At 54.8% G+C, this 23,981-nt stretch overlaps 1 protein-coding gene across 2 annotated transcripts in view; it reads right to left on the reverse strand.

Moving 5' to 3' along the window:
• Positions 1-467: 467 nt before the first annotated feature.
• PTK2B (protein tyrosine kinase 2 beta) overlaps positions 468-23,981 on the reverse strand; it is a 49,976-nt gene continuing 26,462 nt past the window's right edge. Inside the window, exons 10-30 of one of the 2 annotated variants that reach the window (XM_015564613.1) lie at positions 23,805-23,922; positions 23,170-23,209; positions 22,697-22,743; positions 21,853-21,903; positions 21,290-21,387; positions 20,409-20,493; positions 20,068-20,168; positions 19,677-19,792; positions 17,776-17,876; positions 17,509-17,598; positions 16,464-16,668; positions 13,489-13,597; positions 12,212-12,277; positions 10,956-11,081; positions 6,630-6,776; positions 6,387-6,422; positions 5,774-5,798; positions 4,336-4,382; positions 3,506-3,643; positions 3,164-3,244; positions 468-1,544 (exon numbers count right to left, since the gene is read on the reverse strand). In XM_015564613.1, the coding sequence (XP_015420099.1) occupies positions 1,329-1,544; positions 3,164-3,244; positions 3,506-3,643; positions 4,336-4,382; positions 5,774-5,798; positions 6,387-6,422; positions 6,630-6,776; positions 10,956-11,081; positions 12,212-12,277; positions 13,489-13,597; positions 16,464-16,668; positions 17,509-17,598; positions 17,776-17,876; positions 19,677-19,792; positions 20,068-20,168; positions 20,409-20,493; positions 21,290-21,387; positions 21,853-21,903; positions 22,697-22,743; positions 23,170-23,209; positions 23,805-23,922 (2,043 nt within the window). In that variant the 3' untranslated portion in view covers positions 468-1,328. Of the gene's footprint in view, positions 1,545-3,163; positions 3,245-3,505; positions 3,644-4,335; positions 4,383-5,123; positions 5,261-5,773; positions 5,799-6,386; positions 6,423-6,629; positions 6,777-10,955; positions 11,082-12,211; positions 12,278-13,488; positions 13,598-16,463; positions 16,669-17,508; positions 17,599-17,775; positions 17,877-19,676; positions 19,793-20,067; positions 20,169-20,408; positions 20,494-21,289; positions 21,388-21,852; positions 21,904-22,696; positions 22,744-23,169; positions 23,210-23,804; positions 23,923-23,981 lie in introns of those variants that run through there. The other variant, XM_015564614.1, reaches the window with a different exon arrangement.

Below are 23,981 nucleotides of genomic sequence, written 5' to 3' on the forward strand. Positions count from 1 at the left end.
CTCCTGGCTCTCCCAGCCTGGAGCTCCTGGTGCCGTGATGTTCCCTTACATTAGTCTGTCTCCCATCCATCTTGCATGTGAATAAAGCGATCAAATAAAATGGAAGCTGCTGTTCATCGAGCTGTGGGACCCCGTGTCAGCGTCCCCAGGACCCCCAGAACCTCCCCCAGAGCCCTGGTTGTGGGGATGCCCGCTGAGAGAGTGCCATTCCTCACGTGCCTGTGCGGGGGCTGCCCTGGGTCCCCCCTGGGAAATGTCCCTTTGGTCAGGTGCAGGGGCACAGGGGCTGGGGCTCATGCCTGACCCCCCTGCCTGGGTGTCACCGGGCGCCCCTCAGATGAGCCCAGGCATCAGCCCTTGATCTCTGCCCAACTGAGCACAATCCCAGTCTTTGAGGGAGGGCTGTGGTTTGAGGTCTGTGTTTCCCCACTGAGAGCAGGTCAAACCAACAAAGCAATCAAACCACAAAGCAAATAGTACAATTTAATTCATCCACAAGTCAAATAGAAAGAACATAAAGGGTGTTCTGCACAAACACGAGGGAGGAGGAGGGAGGAAGCTGGTGAGGAAGAGGAAAGAGAGGGAGGAATAAGAAAAGAGGAAGGAAGGAGGAAGCAAAATAAGGAAAGAAAGAGAAAAGTGGGCGTGAGGAAGAGTGGATTGTGGTCCAAGTCCTGTTTGGCCTCCACTCCCCTTCTCCTCGACACTTGGCGTGTTGGCCACACAGCGTCCTGTGCCCAGCCTCCCACTAGCTTGTTGCTGGACCGTGTCCCAGGCCCCCCCTCCAGGGGTGCATGGCTATCCGTCCAGACCAGACTCACATTAAATAAATTCCAATATACACTGTACAAGAAAGCCAGGTCCATCCCTCATCTCACCGACCATCCACTCGGCCAAAGAAAGCCCCTCTTGGGCTCCTCTGCGTCGGGGGACTTCCGTGGGCAGAAGAGGAAGAAGGAATAGCTTGGTTCCCACAGGGCCTGCTATGTCCATGCATAAAGCCATCATGGCCACTAGGGGCATCAGCGGGACCCCCAGCAGGCCCAGCAGGCAGGAGAAGGGAGTGGCCAGTGGCAGCTGTGCTCCCTCTGAGCCCTGGTGGTCACCCCCTGGCTTCTACAGCCCTGAGTCCCCTCTGTCCAGCTGCAGCCTGAGCAGCACAGTCTGGGTGTCGGGTGGGGAGAGGGGGTCGTGCAAAGTGGCAAGGGAAGAACTCCTCTCGGCCTTCCCCCTGAGAAGACCCACGTGGCCGAAGGCAGGGCAGGGCCGGGGGCAAGGGAGGTACACGACAGGCGGGGCGAAGACGCAGGCGGGTGGCCCACCCTCCGTCACTCTGCAGGCGGGTGAGCCAGGTTGGCCAGAATCTTGGCCTGGTCCACGGCATCGAGCAGGTTCTTGGCGTCCACGGCCAGGGTGTGGGAGGCCGTGAGCATCTGCCGCTTGCACTCCTCGCTCAGGGAGGTCACGGCGTTTTGCTGGGCCAGTCGCATCTTATTGATGAGCTCCGCCAGATCCTTGTTGAGCAGTTTCTGGGTCCCTTCAATCTGTGGGAGGAGCGCACAGGAGAGGCTGGGAGCCTAAGCACGTGTGCACCTGGGTGTTGGCGGAAGCAGTCAGAAGTTCTCTGGGGGACAAGTCACACCCAGGCTGGGGTACGGGCCGGAGCCCAGTCACCAAGGACTGACATTGTAGACACCCTAGACCCCAGCCCACCCCATGCCAGCCCCGTCTGATCCCACCCCACAGGCCCTCCTCTTATCACAGCATCCTCTTGTGCTGGCCCAATGTTCGAGCCGATGGTTGAGGTCAAGTGCATTCATGCATTTGTGAGCTGCCTGTCATCAAATCAAGAGCCCTGGGCCTGTGGAGGGAGCTGTAGCGTTTATTTACAGACATGAGCCCGGTGCTTAGCACAGTTCTGAGCACAAGCTCAGCACTCAAGTGTCTATCGGGTGAGATGAGTGACTGGGTCATCATGCCCAGGGCAAGATGCTCTCCTGTCAGACTGCACAGCCCGGCCTGCTCCTCTGTGGACTGCTGCTGCCACCCAGAGGGAGGCTGGGAACCCCTCTCCACCACAGTGCTGTCTTGAGCAGCACAGACTGGGGGCTCCGGTGGTCACCTGTGCCACGTCACTGACCACAGGGAGATGCCACATCAAACCGCAGCCCGGCAGGGGCGTGGGCTTCCTCAGGGTCTACATCTGGTTTCCAGGCAGACAAATGTCAGAGCACTGACTGCTTCCTATGGCTGCGGTGATGGAGTACCGCAACCCTGGTGGCTTAAAGCCACACAGACTAGACTATCCTCCACCGTTCCGGAGGGCGGGAGTCTGGACCAGGTCCTACGGGGCTAAAGCCGAGGTTGCCGGGCCGCGGGCCGCGCTCCTGCAGGCTCTGGGGAGACTCTGCCCCTGCCTGTCCCGCTTGGCCTGTGCCTCCTTCCAGCCAAAATTGAAATCACTTCCACCTCTGCTTCTGTTGTCACCCCTCCTTCCCTGACTCTCACAAGAACTCTGCGCCCGCCTCCCTCATAAACAGACCCTGTGACTACGTTGTAATCAGTGCAATCTCCCCACCTCAAGGTCCTTAACTTATCCCATCTGCGAAGTCCCCTTTGCCATGGAAGGTAACTGAGTCCCGGGTTCTGGGGACTAGGACAGGGAGCGATTTGAGGAGCCATTATTCTGCCCACACAGGCCCCATCTCCATGCAGAGCACCAAGCCTCCTATGTCAGCTTTCGGTGATTGTTTCTCACTTAAATAGAGAAAATTAGATTCAATGGCCAACAAAAGCACCCTTCACTGCTGTTTCCATAACACACTCACCTTCACTCTAGTAGGGAGGGGACTAGATCAAGGCCCACAGGAGGGGCAAAAGGGAAGGTGTGCCCTCCTTCGTGTCCTCACACTTTAAGATGTCACTGCAGCTACCTGAGACCTAAACTGGGAACCGGCCCTAGGAAGCCGGCCAGGGCCCCAAGTGCCCACTCAGTGCCCCCGTGGAACAGGCTCAGACACACTGTGCAGGGCCCCAGCTGCAGGCTCGGCAGGCAGAAGTGAGGCTGCCCAAGTGGCCTTGTGCACCCCCCGGTATGAACCACAGCTGGGACAGGGGGAGGCGAAGGGGAGCCGGAGACACTGTCCGAGACAAGGACACTCACCTCCGTCCGTGACGATGCCGGCAAGGAAGGCAGGATACTGTCCACGCTCCCAATCAGCTTCCGCAGGGTCAGGCCCACGTTCTGGGAGAGAGAGGGCAGGGCGGCTGTCACCTTCTGTTTGTTGAGAACGCCATGCTTCCCTTGGGAGAGCACTCCTGATCGGCAGCTGCCTTCTCAGGCTTCCTGGGACTGAGTGGGCTCTGACCACCTTGAGCTAATGGGGTTCTTCCCAAGTAAAGACACCTGCCGGGCAGACCAGGGAGCTCCGCCCTCGCCCCTCCCCCCAGGGCTGGGATGAGCAGCCTCCACCGCCCTGGTCCCGGTTCTGCCCCTGCCGCTCACCTTCACCACCATCACGTAGGCCTCGGGGGGCAGCTGACAGAGTTTATTCTTGAGGTCCAGCACCGCCTGCACCAGATCCATGACATTGTCGTACACCATGTCGTCGGTCCGATCCAGGTTGGCTGTGGGCTGGATGGACTGGTGGGGGTGTCTCGAGTCAGGGGGACGCTACCGTTCTTTCCTGGGCGGGCACTCGAGGTGCCGGCTCAGCCACCCGCCCAGTTTGAGAAGACTCTTCCCCAAAATAGCAGTGCCCTGTCCTGGGGGTGCACCCCTCCCTTCTGCTTCCAGGCAGTGGTTCTCACATTAGACTCAGCCGGGAGCCTTACAGAATCCTGGCGGCCAGCTCCACACCAGGCCAACTGAGCCTCACCTGGCATGGAGGCTGGGGTGGGGTTGGGGGGAGGGGGCAGGCAGGCAGGTAGGTGGGCTCAAAAGCCCCTCAGTGATTCTAATGGACAGACATGGCTGAGAACCACTGCTCCCAAGTGAGGAAAGGCAGCGCCCAGCCCAGGCTGCTGCAAGAACAATGCGGGTGCTGAACGCCATGAGGGTGTGGGCCAGCGAAGAAGGAGTCCCCAGGGTGGGACCCATAAGCTGTCCTTCAGGTTGGGGCGGAGACACGGGAGACAGGAGAGGGGTCTTCCCCTTGCTTTTTCGCGGATTAGCTGTGTGGCCTCAGGCAAGGCGCTTCCCCTCCCTGGGCCTCAGCGATATCAGGAGGACACTGGACTAGAGTATTTCCAGGGGCCTCTGAAATCTTTGCCGTCTTAAGTCTTGGGGAGCCCTGATTTAAAGTCATTACCAGCGTTGACAGAGCCAACACATACCTGTGCACCCAGCCTCGGCGGCTTCTGTGGGGGGCCCGTGAACTCCGCTGCAAAAGGAGGGAGAGTTCTCAGCACCCTGGCCCTTCCCTTTGTACCTGCGGAGAGCCAAGCCATTCCCCTCTCCTCTACCACCAGAGGAGCTGGAGAAATGAACCTCTAGTTCCAGAGGATGGCCCTCCTGGAGTCCGGGACACGTACAGTTGTCCACTTACAGAGAGAAAAAGCCAGGTCGCAGCAGAGATGGCATGACTGTGAGGGTGCGCCAGCCCCTGCGAGCCTGGGCGGCGGCCCTGAGAACAGCACACGCTCTGGCCTCGACAATCACGAGGAACCAGCTTCGCTCCGTGAAGGCAGCAGGTGGCTGCGGAGTCCCCCGCCTGGTGCCGCAGCAGCTAACGGGGCAGGTGTGTGCGAATTCCCCGGTGCTCCGCTTTGAGCATTTGTGGAGTCAGGGAAGTGAAACAGCAGAAGAGCCACACCCTTCATGGCCCGTGGTGAGAAGCAAAGACACGCCGAGCCCTGCGGAGCTGCTGGGAGAGCCAGCTGCGGAGCGGAAGTCACGAGACCTGGCTGTGTGACCCGGGGCGGCTCACTTACACTCTCTGGGCCTTAATTTTCATCTGTCAAACAAGGGGGTGGCTCAGAAGGGTTCTTGGAGCCAGCCTGCCCGGGCTCACATCTGAGCTGTGCTAATCAGCAGGTGTGTGACTTTGGGTAAGTTCCTTAACCTGCCTGTGCCTTGGTTTCCTGGCCTTGGTAAAACGGGCGTAATAATAACTTGTCTTAATTCAGTGTTGCTGTGAGAGGAAACAAGTTGACATCTGTCAGCGACTCGGGTCTGTGTTTGGATGGTATGTAGTTCTCTGTGACTGTTGTCATCGCCGTAACTGTCACTGTCGTCCTCACCACCATCAGCCCCACCCGTCTAAGATGATGAAGATGAGCCTGTCCGCTGCTGGCTCCTCCCCCCGCCCCCACTTCAGCAGAGGCCTTTGGGGAGACCCGAGGGCTCAGCCACCCTCGTCCTCCCTTTCATCCCGCAGGCCCAGGGAAGATGAGCATCATCGGAGAGAGGCCAGTGGAACTACCTTATTTTCCTAACGAGGAGCCTCCTACAGAATGACTGCGGGGCAGGAAGAGAGAACCATCACCTCCTCCAAATAACTGTGAGAAGGAGATGAACAGGAAAGAGGACGAAGGACCCCGGGTCAGAGAGAGACCCACCGGGCAGGGGGACATGGGTGACAGATGGAATGGGAGGGTGGATATCAACTCTAAGACCCAACCTCTCTGACACTCTGAGTAAAAGCAAGGCAGACATTTCTTAAAACTGCAAGGACACTCCGCTGCTCTCTACAGGGGCAACGAGCCAGGACGGTGGCTCAACAAGAGATGTCGTGTGGAAACTCCCACCAAGAGGAAGGGCACCAATACTCACTGTAGCCGGCCTCCTTCTCTGGGGTCTGGAAGGAAGGAGAGCGAACACATCACTCACATGGCTCTGGGGACCACCCACTTCCCGCCTTGACCTGTTCCCCACCCACCTCTGCTGTATTTAGAGCAGCGGTTCTCAACCTGTGGGTCGTGAACAATGAAAATACATCCTGCATATCAGATATTTACATTACGATTCATAACAGTAGCAACATTACAGTTATGAGGTAGCAACGAAAATAATTTTATGGTTGCGGGTCACCACAACATGAGGAACTGTATGAAAGGGTCGCGGCGTTAGGAAGGTTGAGAACCGCTGACTTAGAGGTTTAGAGATCATAGCCATGGGTGGGGCAGGCTCTGGGGAGCTCCTGACCAAAAGTGACCTGGAGGTGTGTCCCTCCTTCCTAAGAGGCTGGGGGGACTGTGGGTGTAGATCCAGTGAGAGTTCAGGAAAGGATCCTCGTGGAGGTCAGAGGAGGGAGAAGAGACTCGCTCCCAAGGCGAGAGGCAGAAGGGAAGCGATGAGCGGGCCCCGGGCCTGGAGCTGGGGCCCTGCTGCCCACGAGCACCTCCCAGGCCTTCACTCTAAGCAGAGGCCTCTCCCGGTGACTTACCAATGGGGACTTGTCGTTCATGTGCACCATGGGGTCCTGCAGAGGAGGAAACCAAAGCAAAGCACTTAGAATTCCAGAGCTAGAAACCCCGGGGGTGCCAGGGGGCACTCACTCGGGTCAGCTGGGGCAGCAGAGGAGACACAAAAGGACATGATGGCGTGGACACCTCTCCCATGCAAGCGCTGTTACCACACTGTCTCCAGCAGCGCCGCGCCCCCACGGCCCGGCCCGGCAGCCGCTCACCAAGGACTTCTCCTCCCGCCGCAGCCACTGGTAATCTTCCACCATCTGCTTCTGCTGCTTGTCCAGGATTTGCCGCATCTTGGCCCGCTCAGCCTCCCACAGCTGCTGGGCCTCTTCTCGGCTGCTGGGGCGGATGAAGTCCTCCTCCTGGAGGACAGCGGGGGGAGAGGAGAGGACACAATGAGCCCAGTACCCAGACCCAGAGGAGGGACAGTCCTCTGATGAACCTTGTGCAGCCACAGACCCGGCCTCACCGCTGCTCTTCTTGTTGTAAGGCTGCTTTTAAATTCACCGCCATACAGGCAGGCAGTTATTATCGGGTCACAGTCAGCCCCGGGTACATACATGCCTGTGTTGCAATGGAATGCCAAACCCGGAACACGCATTAACATGCAGTGTATTCAAATGATTACATGATCTGTGAAGGCAATTTTATTTTCGAATTACTGCCCTCGTGTGATTCTTCTCAGCTGGTATTTTTCAGGGTCGCTGTCACTTAGTAAATTTAGAAGTGAAAGCCAGCCCCCTGGAAAGCCCTGGGCACGTCTCTCCACCCACGCACCCCTGAGGCAGGTCTGGAAGCTCCCAGGAGCACTGGCCTGCCTTTATCCCCACCGTGGGGCGGGGCCTGAGGGAAGGAGCTCCTGACCAGGCACCCACTGATGGAGTCTTTTTGTAAAAACATACTTTTTATCAAGATCATAGTTTGGATTGTTTAACCAAAGGTTAAAGGAATGCATAAGCTAAGAGATAACGTGAAGAACAAAATTTAAAGAAACATAAATGTTGAGATATGCAATACATACCTCCTAGCTGTATTAATCCAACCCTTGTTTTAAATGTTTGGGAGACTTTGGACCTGTTCATAGTTTTACCTATTTTCCCAAAAAGAAGGTGTTGCGTGTTTTCTTTTTACTTGCTTTACTCTCAGTCTTCCCCAGGGTTCATTTATATAATTATCTGCCCAGTCCCTTCAAAGTATTTTGGTGTTACTTATCTTCTGCTGCACGCCTTGCACCTGGACTCTTGAGTACTATTGCATCAAGCCCAGGATGGCTTTGCCGGGGGCAGGACCTCCCTACGACCTCCAGGCCAGCAGGCCCCTCAGCTCCTTTCCTTTGAAGAGTCCAGTTTACATACAAGTCACTTGCATAAAATGCTAAAAATCGTTCTCTATCTCCTCTAGCAAGCCATAATCTCTGCCAAATCTCTAGAAATATTTTCCTCACTGAACTCTCTAAAACACACTTGAATATAATAAGACAGTTAGTTATATTGGAACGTTTTCCCTAGTGCTCCTTCAGCTCCAATTACTGCTCTCGATTTCTAACAATATTTCTTCCCACAACTTTGATTTCTTGGTAAAATAGTCTCTGTTCATTTTTCTATTCAACAACTATTTATTAAGAAACTTCTATGTGGTGGGCATAGGATGGGTGCTGGGAGGGCAGTAATGGTATAATGCTAATAAACAATAGCTAGGCCATTTTTCCCAACTTCAGCACTATTGACATTTGGGCCAGATAGTTCTTTACTAAGGGGAGGACTTCTGGTACGTGGTAGGGTGCCTGGCCACAACTCCGCCTAGAGCACCTCCCCCAGGGATCACCAACTGTGGCAAAATCAGCCTCAGTGGAGAGCTACTGGGTTAGACTTTGAGAAAACAAATTTCAGAACTCAGGAGCATTTTATAATCATAGAATTAATAAAAATAAATAAGATTTACTTCTCAGAGGACAGTGCTCCAAAGGAGAGACTTTTAAGGTTATAAATATTCCCAGTTAAACGTTAACACTTGCAAACACAATGTACGGTTACCCAGGTTACTGACAAAAAGCAACAAGCAAGGAGACAAGTGTCAAACATTTGAATATAGTTAGGAACCCCCAGGTATCAGAAAAATGTGAGGACTGAGGATCAAATTTGTCCCTAGAGATAATACTGGTAGGAGGAGTTACCAGAGTCAAGTAAACACCCTGTAATCTGTAAGAAAGCACCTACCACTATGATGTCTCGCATGCCGCAGGCCTGATTGGTGTCTTACAAAACATTTTAAGGTACATTCCAAGATTTGTCCCTATGTCTTCCCATTTCATAATCAAATTCAAGGGGAAAATAAGATTTTTTTAAAAATTGAATCTCTTTAGGGCTTACTTGTCTGAAATGTACTTCAGAGATTCTTTTCAGGCACTAAATACACACATTGTTGGTCACTCTTAAAAGGAATCAGGTCCTTGTGGTGTTTTAAAATGTCTCCACAGGCTGTGGACATTCCAGAATTTGGCCACCCCCACCCTTATTTCTACCCCTGCATGCATTCTTCCTCCAGTCTCACCAAACAGCTCCTGCACTTCCCCTATGGTTTCCCATCTCTCAGTCTTGGCTCCTACTGATACCTCTGCCTCTCTCATGCCCCCTCATCCCAGTTTCTTCCTGTCCCAATCTTACCCAGCCTTCCAGGCCCAGCAACACAAAGAAGCTTCACAGAGCAGTCCTCTCTGAACTCTCACTGCACCTTTTGCTGTGTCTGTGTGCCACTCACAGCTCTCTGGCTGGCAGTACAGGTAGGTGTGCACCTGGCCTGCTTCCTCAGGCCAACTGTCAGCTCACTGAAGGCAGAACCGCCTGGATCTCCCTTCAGCACCTAGGGCGGCTCCCTGCAAAGCATTCAAAAATTCCTGCACATTATGGTTTATTGAACTGTATTGTTATTTTAAACTTTAATCAAGAGATTGCTGCCATTCTGGTGTGGCATCCCACAGATTCCCAGATAAGTCGGGCAATAGTAGAAAAATTGTTTTTTATCCGAAAACCATCTCCGATTCCTGTTAAATGCTTTCAAATGCTTTGCAGGGAGCCGATTATACCTTTTCAGCAATCCACCAAGATGAGGTTTTATCCATGTTTCCGTTGTAACCCATAAAATGGAGTTTATATTTTTAACCTCTTTTGGTTTATTTTAAGAGACGTTCATTATGTTCTTTTAGGCAGACTTTCCTTATGGAGAGTCCTTCTAAACCCCTGACACAAAAGGTCTTTTTTTCCTGCTGCACAGCCTGTCTTTATGGAAGTGAACAAAGCCCGCATGGGGAAGCAGGGGTTAGACAAAGGCAATGCCGCCCCTCACGCACGCAGAACAGTTTCTTTCTAAAAGGTCACATTGTAAAGCAGAACTCGCTAAAACTCAATTAATTACGAATAAAGAGTCGAGGGCAGGAGGGTGGAGGAACTGAACACTGCTTAAATTATAGAGCACACCGCAGAATGCAGTTTTATTATCGTTAAGTATGTGCTAAGATACAAATTGTTTAAATTATAAAATGGGAAATGTATTCCACAATAGATCTTGATGCCTAGCGTTCTAAGTTATATTACTCATATGAAAAAATTTTACTAAAGTAAAAATAATGGCACAGAATATATCGACATACGTACTTTCCTACATTTTCTAAATTGATTGGAACAATCATGTAGTTTTTCTAAAAAAAAAAAATTTAGAGTCACGTATACTGAACGTGAAATGTCATGCATATATAAACAGAGTTAGAGCTAAAATAATAAGGGTTTCGATCTGTTTGGTCACAGAGCAGGACCCAGTTTAGTAAAATATATTAACTGTGTATGGCAACCACAGGGGCTATTTATATTGAAAGAGAAATGGGTGGTGATGAGTGAGAAGTGGGCAAGCGAAGGTGCCTTTATTTATTTATTTTTGGACAAGCCTTGGCAATCAGGTGCTAACCCATGAGGTACTCAAGGCCTCATGTCGGCAGTTACAAGAAAGAGGTGATGGGAGTGGGGATCTTAGTCCCTCACCAGCCCCCAAGCTCCTTCTCAAACACCAGCAACTTTTGCAAAAGCAACAGGAATGGAAGCCACAAGGAAGCCTTTCCTTTGCCTGAAGAGAGACTGACAACCAAGGCCACCAGGCAGGAAGGGCCGAGCAGAACAGAACCTCCAGGACCTCTTATCCCTTGGCACCAACGGGCTTGGTTGTCCTCTACCCACAAGACTCCTCACTACACCCAGGGCTCAGGAGGGGGGGGAGCTTTTGCATCATTTGCCACAGCCCCAGAGTATGGACGGGGCAGATCCAGGTCCATCTGGTGTCCTCGGGGGCAGAGCCTGGCCTGACCCCAGCCTCCGATGTGTTTGCAAAGGAGAGAGAGAGAGTCACCGAGCCTCTCCTTTGGTGTCCTGACCGGTGCATGGAAGCAGGGAGGGCACCTCCTGAGCTGAGGTTGTGGGGTTCCCGGTGTCCCAGGCACCTCCCCTCCATCAGCCTCCTCCGTCCGGGCTGGGACCCAGCATGCAGAGCCCTCTTACCCGCATGCTGTGGCGCTTGAAGACATTGTGCCGGTGGAGAGGTGGGGTGTGCAGCGAGTTTACGGGAGATGGGTACTCCATAGGGCTGGTGAGCGTAGGTGAGCTGGCACACAGACCCTCGGGGACCTATTCAGGAGAAGCAGAGAAGCACGGGCACGAGGACAAGGCAAGAAGGGAGACGATTAGCGGCTACACACTCAGCACAAACAAACGATGCATGAGCACCATGGGAGCAGCAGGGCCTGCTCTCCGGGAGCTAGTAAAAAGTGTGACATGGGCGATTCCTCGGCCCCGTCTGGAAGACACGGCGGAGCGACAGACACAGCTCTTGGCTGGGAGTCAGCACTGGCACTGGGGCCTCCCGTTCACCTCACAGCCCTCCGTCAGGCTCTGCACGCGATGGGCCCGCACGTGCTACTGACCGAGGGAGTACAGGTCTCCTCCTTCAGGGCTCTTGAGAGAAGAGCTATATGTCATAGTCACGTGACACACGGAAACAGAATTAGCCCACGGGTGTGTATTTAGTCACTACTTTAAACATCACAACAGGTAACTTTCTTTTTAGCGACATCGCTTCTATCTTTTGTATCGAGAATTTTCTTCAAATGAACAGGGTTTATGTTGGCTCTCGGTGGGGCTTGCTCTGGCACTAGGCAGTGACTGAGCTGAGGGATGTGAGAGAAGAAAAGAGAGGAGCCCGGGCTCCTGTGACCGAGATGCGAGAGAGAGACACACACAGGACAGAGACACTGAGACGGGGCCTGCAGCTTGGGAAGCTTCCGTGGCTGGTACTGACAGAAGTGGGAGGGAAGCCAGGAAGGAACCCTTCTCTCTCTTCAATGGCCACCTTGGTTCTGGCCAGGACCTCTATGGGAAGCCCCAGGGAGCAACTCTATTTTCGGGGGAACATCAATAGCCCCCCACTGCCTGAGACTCCTTCTCAGAAGGCTCTGCTCAGGGTAGGAGGGCAGGGAGGCTTCGGGCATGAAGAGTAGCTGTAGGCAGGACACGCAGCAGCAGCAAACACTGTGGGCAGGTGCCTTGGGCTTCAGGCATGGCCTGGCTGAGGACAGCCTGGTGGAATTGCATTTTGATTCCTTTGATCTCTGGGTGCTATTCCTTTCTGGCACCGAAGCTGGCCTCCTCCATTACCTGAGCAGTTGGTTACTGCTCCTCAAAAGCATGTGAATAGACTTTCAGGAAGGACCAAGGTGAGACATGGCCCTGAGCTTTCCCGGGCCTCTGGTCACGTTTACCTGGAATTGCAGGTTGGGTGCCAGCAGGTTGGTCTGTGGAGGGGGTCTGTACTTGGGCCGGCTGGGCTGGAGAGAGAACGCAGAGAGAAGTCAGTCCCCGTCTCTCCCTGGGGAGCACCGATCAGAGACAGGTCGGGCTTGTTCAGAATGAAAAGGATGAGGGACAACGCTCTCACTTATGGAGCACCCATTGCATGCTGAGTGATGGGTGGGTACAGAGAGGCCAGCCTCTCTGTCTCCTGGGGGCACCGCTAATTGGAGCGGTTACTGGTCTCTGTGCGTGTAGCTTCTCTGGGTGTGGGAGCATCTCCCGAACAGCAGTGGAGGCCACACACATCAGAGGTAGGAGGCCATGGGGGCTCAGGCACTCACAGCAGCTTCGTGGAGGAGATAGAAACTGAGCTGAGCCCTGACTCAGGGAAGGGGAAAGGCACACCAGGCAAAAGGCTCTGCTATGGACTGAATATTGGTGTCCCCACCAAATCCCTATGTTGCAGCTCTACCCTCCCCCTCTCCCCTCCCGCCCCTAGTGTGATAGTATTTGAAGACAGAGCCTTTGGGAAGAAAGGGTTAGATGAGGTCATGAGGTAGGGCCCTAGGGTGGGATTCGTGTCCTTATACTACTAAGAAGAGACACCGGCGCTCTTGCTCCGTCTGCCCTGTGAGGACACAGCGAGAAGTTGGCTGTCTACAAGTCAGGAAGACTCCTCAACAGACACTGGATCTGTCGGCACCTGGGTCTTGGACTTCCCAGCCTCCACAAATGCCTGCTGTTTAAGCCACCTAGCTTACGAAGTTCTGTTACGGCAGCCCGAGCTGCCTAACACAGGCACCGTCCTTCACCCCATGGTGTGGCGGCGGGGCACTGGCTCCTGCGCTCACATATGTCATGGAGGGTATGGACATGAGGGCTGTACCTAAGGGGCCCAGGGACACTCCTCATCCATGTGCCCTCATGGGGATCTAATTTGTCCCTAAAAAAGGCTAGAAATAAAAGTGCTCGAGCCTCTCAAGGGAAGTGTTTCCAGGGTGATTCCCTGCCCCAGGTGCCTGCAGGCTTGGCTAACTTGCTGTCTCAGATCCCACCTGCCAGGGCACTGAGAGGGCAGGGGCCCAGTTCAGTGCTGAGGGACGGTTGGGTTGAGGGGCTGGGAGAATTGCAGGGGCACCTCCTCTGTGCTGTGACAGAGGGGTGATATGGTCAGGCCAGGAGTGGCCAGATGAGGACCCAAATCTGCTGAGATTCAGAGGCCCGAGGAGACCAGGCCGTGGCTTACCTTGGGCGGGGGGTCCTGGAAGACTATGGGCTCCAAGATTTTGGGAGGTCGGTAGCGAGCGTTCCTCTCCTGCTCTATCGCAAGGTCCTTCTCCATCTGATAAACGTCACTGCCATGGGGTCAGGTCAGATAGGAGAGAGAAACAAGGTCAAAGGTGCTCCCGGGGGTCCTCCCTGCACCCCACTAAAGCCTGGAGGGTCCAGAGGATGACCACCGGGTCCTGTTTCCAACTCCTCTGCAGCGAGGGCTGGGGAGGCCCCTCTGAGACAGGCTGGAAGATGGGTCCTGAGCTTGCGTCCACACTGAGGCTGGGAGGATGGCAGGGACAGGTCCGCAGTGGGAAAACGTCCTTGGAGAGACAGTCCCAGCCCAATGGGACAGTGGAAGTGTGTCTCAGGCCCACCTCCCCGGGCTTCTTGCCCTCCTATGCCTGCTATGGGCACGGATCCCCTAGGCAGATTTCTGATGTCCCAGCCAATGTCGGGACCAAGGCCTGGTTCTACATCTCCCTTCTTCCATGAAACGTTCCATCAGCACATTCCTGGTGAGTGCTGATGGGAAAGGGCTGTGGGTCACTCCCATCTTGGCTACATGCGTGCTTCTTGCCTTCCTCACCCCATCCAGTGGCTTCCAATCTGGGAATCACAGACCCCAGAGGATTCTGGGATAGTTGCAGGGTCCATGAATCCACATGCTCATGTGTGTACCTCACACACATTGTCTGCAGACCGAGTATTATGTATGATTGAAGTAAATGTCTAGGCCCAACACAGAGTCGCTCTGGGGTGCCACACCAGCAGACCACAACTCAGATCGCTTTTGTGTCCCTCTAAGTGCTCTGTGAGATCAGAAACGCAGCATAGCTAGTCAGCCAGTCCCCACACACTCAGACAGCTCTGGGCTCTATACTTCCTTCCTTGTTTCCTATTCATCTTCTGCTTTTCTCTTCCTCGCTCCTTATTCCTTATCCTGTTAAAGCTTCCTGTTTTCTGCCCCATTTCGCAATTCTCTGACCCTTGGGAATGAAGACTGCCTGCTTCATGGAGTATTAAGTAAACTGTAAGTTTGTGTCACCTAAATTGTCTTTTTTAAACACACAATAGTGGATTTTGTGTTTTCAGATTTATATGTGTTACATTGTGTGTCATAAAAAATTAATCATACAATTCACTGCATTTTGTCAATCAACAGATTGTTTTAAGTCTAAAAGTGTAACTGACATTATATGCAGGAATTCTCAAAGTTTGATATCAAAAGGGTCCTTCTTACCCCAGAAGACTGGGAAACGCTCATTAAATCCTTTCTTAACTCTAACGGCAGACTGCCAGGCTGGGGCTTCGGGGAGGTATCCTGGGGTCACTGGGGTATTCGGGTATCCTTCAGACCACACCACAAAAGTCATCTCCTTGCTCCATCCATGATGGGGGGCTGGCCCAGTGCCTGAGGGGTGTGCTTCAGGGCCCAGGGAGAGGCACCCCGTCACAGCTCCCCCTGGTTCACAAGACCCAGAATAAATGAAGAGCCCCCCACCAACTCAGCACCCCAGAGCACCTGCTTTCTCAAGTTACATCTTTCAAATACTTTTCTCTTGGAATCCTTTGGTTTCCCAAATCTCTTATAAGGGGACAAGAGATGAGTCTAGAATGAATGGGGAGAGTCAATAAAGGGACAGACAGGATCAGAACGGCCTTTTAAGCTGAGGTCTTGCCATTGGTTGCCGCCCCTGCCCCTACCAAGTGTCATTCCCAGTGCCCCGGCCTGGGCCTTCCCAGCGTCCCACCCAGGGTGCCTCCCAAAGGCAGTTTCCAGGGACTATTCTTGCCCTAAAAATAAGCCAGCATCTTAACTACAGGATCTGAAGTTGCACTATTCACATCAACTAAGAACTAGATTCCCTAAAGCGGGAGTCAGCAACACCACCCGCAGGCCAGTCTGGCCACCACCTATTTTCGTACGGCCCCAAACTAAGAATGGTTTATAAGTGTTTTAATGATTGAAAAAAGAAAAAGAAAAAATGTTTCATGTCACCGGAAAATTATACAAAACTCACATTTCAGCGTCCACACATAAAGTCTCATTGAAACCCAGCTACATGCATTCATCACATACTGCCCACGGCTGCTTGAAGCTGCAAGGGCAGAGCAGAGCAGTCCCAGCAGAGACTGCACGGCCCACAAAGCCCCAAATATTTACCATCTGCCCCTTTACAGGAAAAGTCTGCCTTGGAAGATGCCAAAGTCAGATCACCCAAGGAGGAGGCTGTCAGGCCGGCCACCAAGGAAACAGGGGACCTTCTAAAACGGACTCCAGTAGCACCCCTCACCAGGGACCCCCCAGTACCGGGGAATGATGGCATCTGAGAAGGATCAGACCCTTAGGCCACTGATGCTCCATTCAGAAGGGAGAAGTGACCCCTGGGTCACTGTCTTCACAGTCAAAACTGACTCTCTTGCCTGGCTAGTGTGGCTCAGTGGTTGAGCATCAACCCATGAACCAAGAGGTCCCTGGTTCAATTCCCAGTCAGAGTACATGCCTGGGCTGCGGGCTCCATCCCCAGTAGGGGGCGTGCAGGAGGCAGTTGATGCATGTTTCTCATTGATGTTTCCATCTCTCTATCCCTCTCCCTTCCTCTCTCTCTAAAAAATCAATAAGAACATATTTTAAACACACACACACACTCCCTGCAATCTGGGAGGAACAAAGGTTCTGAGCTTCTGCAGGGTGGATCAGCTAATTCCACTTAGACACAGGGCTCTGTGTAGGCCAGAGAGGTGGCCCCAGAGCAAATCCCAGCCCCACCTGTCACTGCCCTGGGAGAGTCACCAGCTCTGAGCCTGATCCTCTCAGGCACAGGGTGGGAACAAGGACACCTCCTGTTCAGGGAAGTACATTATAAACCTCTAAGTGCTGCTGCAGGGAAGCCCGGCTCCCTCGGGGCCCCGTGCCCACAGGCCCCACCCCTGCTCCATGCTCACCTGAGGCTGCACACCAGCTCATTGAAGCGGGGCCGCTCACTGGGGTCGTAGTCCCAGCAGCGGGTCATAAGGGTGTAGAGGACAGGTGGGCAGAGGTCGGGCTTGGGCAGCCGGTCGCCCTTCTCCAGCACCCCGATGACATCCTTGTTCTCCAGCCAGAAGAAGGGCTGCTTGCCAAAGCTCAGGATCTCCCACATGCACACGGCTGTGAGCAGGAGGACAGGGGTCAGGGCCCATGCAGGGTCGGGGGCCTCACCCCTGGAGAGGTCAGTCCAGCCCCTCCAGGAACAACCAGAGGAATCTGCTCTGGGTCCCTGCAGGGAGGAGCTCCCGTGTTCCCTCGCCTCCCCCTGGAGCATCCCTGGAGTTTTGTTCACTGTGGCGGTCGCCGAGGGACCAGCCACCTGCATCTGTAAGTGAACTGAGGCCCCCTCTCTATGTCCCCTCCACATGCAGCTATGGGGGTTCTGTGGGGTAGGGTGGGGAAGTCCAAGGCAGGTTGTGGGACCACTGGTGCCTTCTCTCAGGAAGGAGGGAAGCCTCCACCACAAAGCTGGGGGTCGAAGCCCAAACTTGCTGCCTATGTGATCGAGGGGAAGGCCCGGACCTGCCTGGGCCTCAGCTTCCTTCTGCGGAAACTGGGAGGAAGAATAATGAGATCGTGGGGAACCAAGAGGGGTCACCTACGAGGCTGTGTGCTCTGCAGGGGGCTGTCCGTCACTGGCCTTTGTCCTCGCCTCTCCCTGTACCTCCTCCTCAGAACAAACCTCAGAGTTTGCCTTTAAGGATCCCCCCATGGTGTCCCCACACTAGTCCCTGGGGCTGGTTGGTGCAGGGCACGCTCAGCTCAGGAACCTCCCCCAGGAAGATTAGCCAACACTCCCCGGCCGGCCCTCCGCCCATATCCCCCCGACACACCACTGCCAAACAGAACCCTGCAGCCCAGCAGTGGGGGCCCAGCCCCTGCTCTCGGCACCTCCTCTTGGCCTGGTCACAGAGGCGAGAATCGAAACCCGTTTCCATATCCTCCTGAAACTCAACTCACCAAACATCCAGACGTCACTGGCCGTGGTGAAGCGGCGGAAGTTGATGGACTCGGGCGACATCCACTTGATAGGTAGACGAGTCACAGAGGCTGGGGGTGGGCGTGGAGGTTTCAGGAGATATTTAGGGAAGAAAGATCCAGAATTATCCAGAAATACTGCCTATTCCCTGGAGACCCAAGGCCCTACAGACCCTGGACCATAGCTGTGTTTTCCGGCGCTGGGGCTTCAGCGACCCCTCAGGGCAAAGCAGAGGCGGCCGCCCTCACCCTTGTAGTAGTCCTCTTCCTCTATGTACCGCGACAGGCCGAAGTCCCCCAGCTTCACACACTCCGCGGAGGCCACCAGGATGTTCCGGACGGCGATGTCCCTGGAGGAAGGATATGAAGACAAGGTGGTTCAGAATGCCCCAGACAGGCAGACAGACAGACAGACGCAGATGAACGGAGAGACAAAGGAGAGTGCTGGCCAGGGAGCACAGTCAGGCAGCTTGTGTCGTCAGCCCTTCCCTGACCCACCTTGTTGAAGCCCAGCCCAGGTGGGAGCTGGAATGGCCTTCCAACCCCCATCACACACCAGGCCCTCTGCCACCTCCTTTCATCTCACCGCTGAGTTTCAACTCCCATTGTCCTTTCTCACGTGTCTCCAACGTGAAGCCTGTTTCAGGTTCCCAGGACTTGCTCTCTATGTTCTCCTGCCCTCGCGACTCTATTGTCCCCTCTGCCAGCGAGGCTGTCACCCTGCTGATTCTCCCAGAAGGAACCCCGACAACTTTCCTGGTCCCAGTTATGCTCTCCTCCTTCTGCAGGACTGTGTGGGCTTTCGCTGTGGCTCAGAGCAGCAGCAGCTCGTGGCTAACTTCCTCAGAGCTCGGAGAGCCAGGACAGCCCAGGGCCAATGCCCGAGCCCGGTATAGAGACCCTTGGAGCCCCCGGCCCGGCACAGGGAGCGGGAGGAACTGCCCAGCAGGTTACCGGTAGGGAAGGAGTCAGCCTCACTCCAGAGCTGGGCTCTCACCTCCCTGCATCACTTCAAACCCCAGACTGGCCTGTCTGCTTGCTGCTCACAGGCAGGCTCTCTGCCTGTCACTGGCCTTTATCACTGAAAAGGTGTCACACAAAGGAAACAGATCTGTCCTCCCTCCATCTCCCCCACAACTGTTTCTGTCTCACGTTTTACCTTCATGCCAGGAGGTAAGCTCCACAAGAAAGGGACTTTTGTCTGTTTGTTTGTGTGTGTTTTTGTCATATATTTTTATTGATTTCAGAGAGGAAGGGAGAAGGGGAGAGAGAAACATCAATGATGAAAGAGAATCACTGATTGGCTGCCTTCTGCACGCTCCACACTGGGGATGGAGCTGGCAACCTGGGCATGTGTCCTGACTGGGAATTGAACCGTGACCTCCTGGTTCATAGGTCAACACTCAACCACTGAGCCACGCCAACCAGGCTGTCTTGGTTATGATTTTATCCCAGGGCCCAGGACAGCGCCTGGAAGCACAGGGTGAGAATTCCATAATATTGGTTGAATGACTGGATGAGTGAATGAATGACTGAATGTTTATATCCCCCAGCTCTGCTTTGCCTAATATCACTCCCAAGGCCACATCGCTGACCTCGGTGGTGCTGGATGGAAGAATTCATCCTTATACCTTGTGCTCTGAGAGCACCCCTTCTGTTTCCTCGAGGGGATCGGGAAAGGTGGTAGGGACCTCCTTTCGGGGAGTCAGGAGGAGAAGAAGGGGCCGGCTTCACAGACAGAGAGAGGACTGGACATGGCAGACTGGGGGTGCCAGGCAGCATCAGCCACTCTGGCTGGAAGGGCACTGCCCTAGCTCAGTCCCTTCTGGCAGAACCCTGTGCCACCGAATGGGCCCGAGGGAGGAGAGCGAGCAGGAAGCGATTTCCCAGAACCCACAGGCAAGCAGGCTGAACGCACTGAGTCACAGTCAGACACCTAGGGCTTCAGATTCACCCGGAAGCACATCCTGTGAGGTACACATGCCTGTTTCCACTCCTCGGGGGAGGAAACAGGTTCACAGCAGGTGCTCACGTTGTTCCATTAGGCGGGTCTGGAGCTGGGGCTTCCACTCTGGTCTGTGTGACACCCAGACCTGCTTTACCCCAAACTCCAGGATCGGATCGAGGGGCCCGGCTTCCCCCAGCCGCACCTGTGGACACAGTTGATGCTCTCCAGGTAGGCCATGGCCTTGCAAATCTGCAGCGAGTACAGGACGAGAGTGAGCACCTTCAGGGAGTTCTTGTGTCGCTCCAGGTAGTGGCCCAGCTGTCGGAAGGAGGAAGGTGCCATCAAGACCTGGGCATGGCCTCAGCATGAGCCAGGGAGCCCCACCGCAGGCAGGGGTCGGGGGGAGGGGAGGGCGAAACCGGGCTGGCAAGAGGGTCCAGGAATCTCCTCTACAAAAGGTACAAATGGTCCCTGGGTTGTTTCAGCTGAAGGCAGACACTGGGAGTCAAGGTGCCCTCCTAAACGCACGCCGCCCTGCTCAGCTGTGGCCCAGCCGCCATCACAAGGTCCCCCCACAGCCACCTCCAGCTCACCTCCCCATGGGGATACAATTCCATCACGATCCAGGTGGGCTCCTCTTCGATGATGCCTATCAGCTTCACAATGTGCGGGTGGTCCAGGTTCTTCATGATCACTGCAATGGGGGTGAGAGGGGTGGACTGGAGGGATCTGAGGTCCGGGGTGAGAACCGTGCTTTCTGCCCCAGCTGGGAGAGATGGGGAGGGACAGCCCTCCTCCTCCCGTGTGGGCTCCAGCACTGCTCACACCATCCCCTCCCCGCATTCCAGGCCCCTCTCTCATCTTGGAGGTCTGTGTCGCCTCGGGGGTGTTCTCCAGCCCATGGGGGTTGTGTCCCTCCTCGGGGGACACCTACCTGCCTCACTCATGAACTTCTCCTTGTTGTCCTGCGTGCAGTCTTTCTTGCAGGTCTTCACGGCGACATTGATTTTCTCCCCTTTCTGCAGTGAGAGTGAGCTCAGGGTCCCTTGGTCCAGCCGAGTGCCCCAAGGTAAGTGTCCCTTCCCGGTGTCACCACCGTCTTCCCAGCCAAGGGATGGCAGGGGACGTCCGGCCTCTATGTCTCTGCATAGCACACCTCCCTTCTTCCTCTTCTCACCCCTTCTCCTCTCTTCTCTGCCCATCCTCTCCTCCCCCTCTCTTTCTTCTTGACCAGGATGTGTTGGCACTGGAAAGGACTTTCTAGATCAAGTAGCTCAAGCTCCTGGCTGTGCAGAGGAGGAAACTGAGGCTAAGCGGGCAGAGATCCGCCTGAAGTTGGAAGGCGTTTGTGGAGCACCTGTAACGCCATCATCAGACACGGTGTCCGGGTCTCTTTTCCCTCTTTATTGTTAGTTTTCACATTTTTCCTGCCCCTTGCCTTCAGCTCTGCCTTTTCCCCAGGCCTAACACAACCACCAACCTTGTCCTGCCCTGTCCGTGGCCTCCCCACCAACTCCTGCCTCAGATCCGCCTTCCTTCTCTCAGAACTGCGTGTTGTCATGCCTCCGGGGTTTGTCTTCTCCCACCCAGAGCCAGTGGCCCCGCTCCTGGTGCTGCCTCTATTTGGATCCCTGGCATCGCTCTCCTGCTTGGCAATGACTCTTGTTTCCCTCACTCCCTGGGTATTTCATAAATACTGTAAATGCCAAGTGCGTGAGGACCCACACATCGTGACCGCCACCTCCAGCCCCGGACGATTCGCCCTCCTCCTCCTCCTACAGAAAATGGAAGTGTCAGGGATGAGTCGGAACTCACGTGATTTGTGTAGGCACCTTCGTAGACCTCCCCAAAAAAGCCTTCCCCGAGGATACGGTTCAGAACCACATCTTCCCGGGCGATGCCATACTGTGAGCCTGCACATGTGGAGGGAGAAAGCAGAGACCCAGGATTCAGAAACCATGGGCACCCGGGAATCTGAGTGAGTGTCCACAGGCCGCAATGCCAGGCCCTGCTCAGTGTAACCAGACCCCTGGTCACACCTCAGCCAAGAACCAGGGGCTGGGCTGGGCTGGGGAAGGGGCTCTAGTACGTTCTATTGGTTCAGACCCAGGGAAGAGCCATCACTCTATCCACTCTGAAAGCTGGTCCCATGTCCACACTCTTGGGCTCTCCACAGGCACATCAAGGGCAATAGTGTGGGGATAAAAGAACGATCTCGGTTTTTAAATCAAAGCAGCCTCCCTCAGGGTGTCCCTGTCTGAGTCACACATGGGAGAGGACAAAGAAAGAAAGACGTCCCCCCATGGTGTCACATGTGTCCCCATAATGTCACTTCACAGGGCCCTGGCTGCGGCCAAGGTGGTGGGTCAAGGACCTACCTCCTATCCTTCTCAGAGTCTCGTCAGGAATCTCGGCGTAAATGTCTGATTCTGCAATGACAGGAAAAGAACATCCATGGGCGAGATGCCCTCCGAGGGCACCGGGAACCAGGTGTGTGGCTCCCACGTGGCCACAGGAAACCAAGGGTGACGTCGGGGGGAGGAGCCAGGCAAGAACCAGGCGCTGGTGGCAGGTGAGAGTGGCTACAAGCCCAGGGTACCTCGCTGGAGTCCCTGCTTGCTACTGCCCCGTTGCATTATTCAGAACAAGTTGGTTAGCCTCCCTTAATCTCAGTTCCCTTTTCTGTAAACCGAATCTTTCTGGGGAAATGTCCTAAAGATCAGATGAAAGAATATCGGCTATGCATTTAACACTGTTATGGATTGAATGTTTGTGACCATCGCTCCCCCAACCTCATATGTTGAAGCCCTGACCCCAGTGTGATAGTATTTGGAGGTGGAGCCTTTGGGTGATTCAGTTTCAATGAGGTCATGAGGGTGGAGCCTGATGATGGGAATAGCGCCCTGCTGAGAAGAGGAAGAGACCAGAGCTCTCCATCTCTCCTCCAGGTGAGGACACAGAGAGGTGGCTGTCTGCAAACCAGGAAGAGAGTGCTCACAGGACCTGACCCTGCCGGCACCATGACCTTGGACTGAGCTGACCCAGACAGACATGGTGCCACATACTACCTATTCAAAACATGTCAGCTAGTGTGATTGATGATATTTAAGACATCATAGGGGAAGTTCATTTTTCTGTAAGTCTGAGGGAATCCTTGACAATGTCACAAGGGCAGGCAGAAGAGAGCTCTGGGTGCGGGAATGAGCACACGGGCAGGCTTACCTATGCTGCAGCTTTCGGAGAGGCGGGGCCGCTGCGCCTCCAGGCTGCTGTAAGAGGAGAGGAGAGGGCAGGAGCCAAGTGAGCTCAGAGCCTGGCAGTGGTCCCCTGGGCAGCCCACCCTCTCCCACCTTCCACCTGGAGGGCCCGCTGCACTGTGCCCACTGCCTGCCTGGGGTACCAGCCTGTCCTGATGGAAATAACCCGGGAGCCTGGCCCAGGCTGCCAGGGGGCAGGAGGGAAGGGGCAGCAGCAATAGCCCCTAGGATTAGATGCCAGGCGGCATTAGAACATAGAAATATCCCTGTAAGAATTTACTGGGAGAAATTTACTGGCCAAAAAAAAAAAATCGCCACTGTGAAATGCTGGGGTCCCAGCGTTCTCCACTGGGGCCCAGACACCACGGGCTGTTCTGCCTTCTCCTGGGAAGACAGGCTGAGTGCAGCGCCTGTTCCCTGCCATCTGTTGGTACTCACAGCACGGGGATCTGGGGCAGGCTGGTCCGCTTCTCACCATCTGGGAAGAGGGAGGAAGAAAAGGAGCTGGAGTCAGGGACACAGGGCCCTGGGTGTCGGCTGACCTCACTGCTCCTGTGAGCCCACACGAGGGAGACCCCTCCCCACCATTCTGCAATCCCTGAAAGTCTGAGTGGAAGATGGGTCGCCTTTGGCCTGAATTGGAATCCTCTTTGTTGAAATTATTAGGTTTCCTCCTACTACCATCCACCAGCTCCAGCCCAGACCCCTGCTTCCTGATCCCATTCCAAAGCAGAGACGCAAGAGGGACCAGCCAGGTTCTAGCAACAGCTTCCATCTTCCTGGGGCTACCAAGGCCCTTCCTCCCGAAGCTGGGCTCCAGGCCGCCTCTGTGTAGTGGGCCAGGGCCTGAAGCTTGGGACCGGGAATGGGACAACAGGCAACATTCTGCGGGGCTGGGCGAGCACTTCCACACACCATCCAAGCCACTTCAGTCACATAGTGGTCGGTGGCTATGCTTCCCCTCCTGGGGGGCCAAGGGGAGAGGGAGTGGGTGGGGTTGGGGGAGACGCAGCCTGGCTCAGCCGTGCGGTCATCTGCCCACAGGGCCAGTTTGCCTCTAAGTGGAAACGCACCTTTCTTGGGATGAATGATGAGAGAGGCTTTGTGCTCCCCCTGCAGCCGGCAGTAACCGTCTATGAGGTCAGCCATGTTCTCGGCTTCTGCCAGAGAGGAGGTTTTGATGGACAAGGGCTGCAGAGAAGAGAGCAGCTAAGCATGAGACCCCAGAGCCTTGGCTGGAGGCTTCCTCA

The sequence above is a fragment of the Myotis davidii genome, unplaced genomic scaffold (assembly GCF_000327345.1).
Source record: "Myotis davidii unplaced genomic scaffold, ASM32734v1 scaffold198, whole genome shotgun sequence".
In the NCBI taxonomy this organism is placed as follows: domain Eukaryota; kingdom Metazoa; phylum Chordata; class Mammalia; order Chiroptera; family Vespertilionidae; genus Myotis; species Myotis davidii.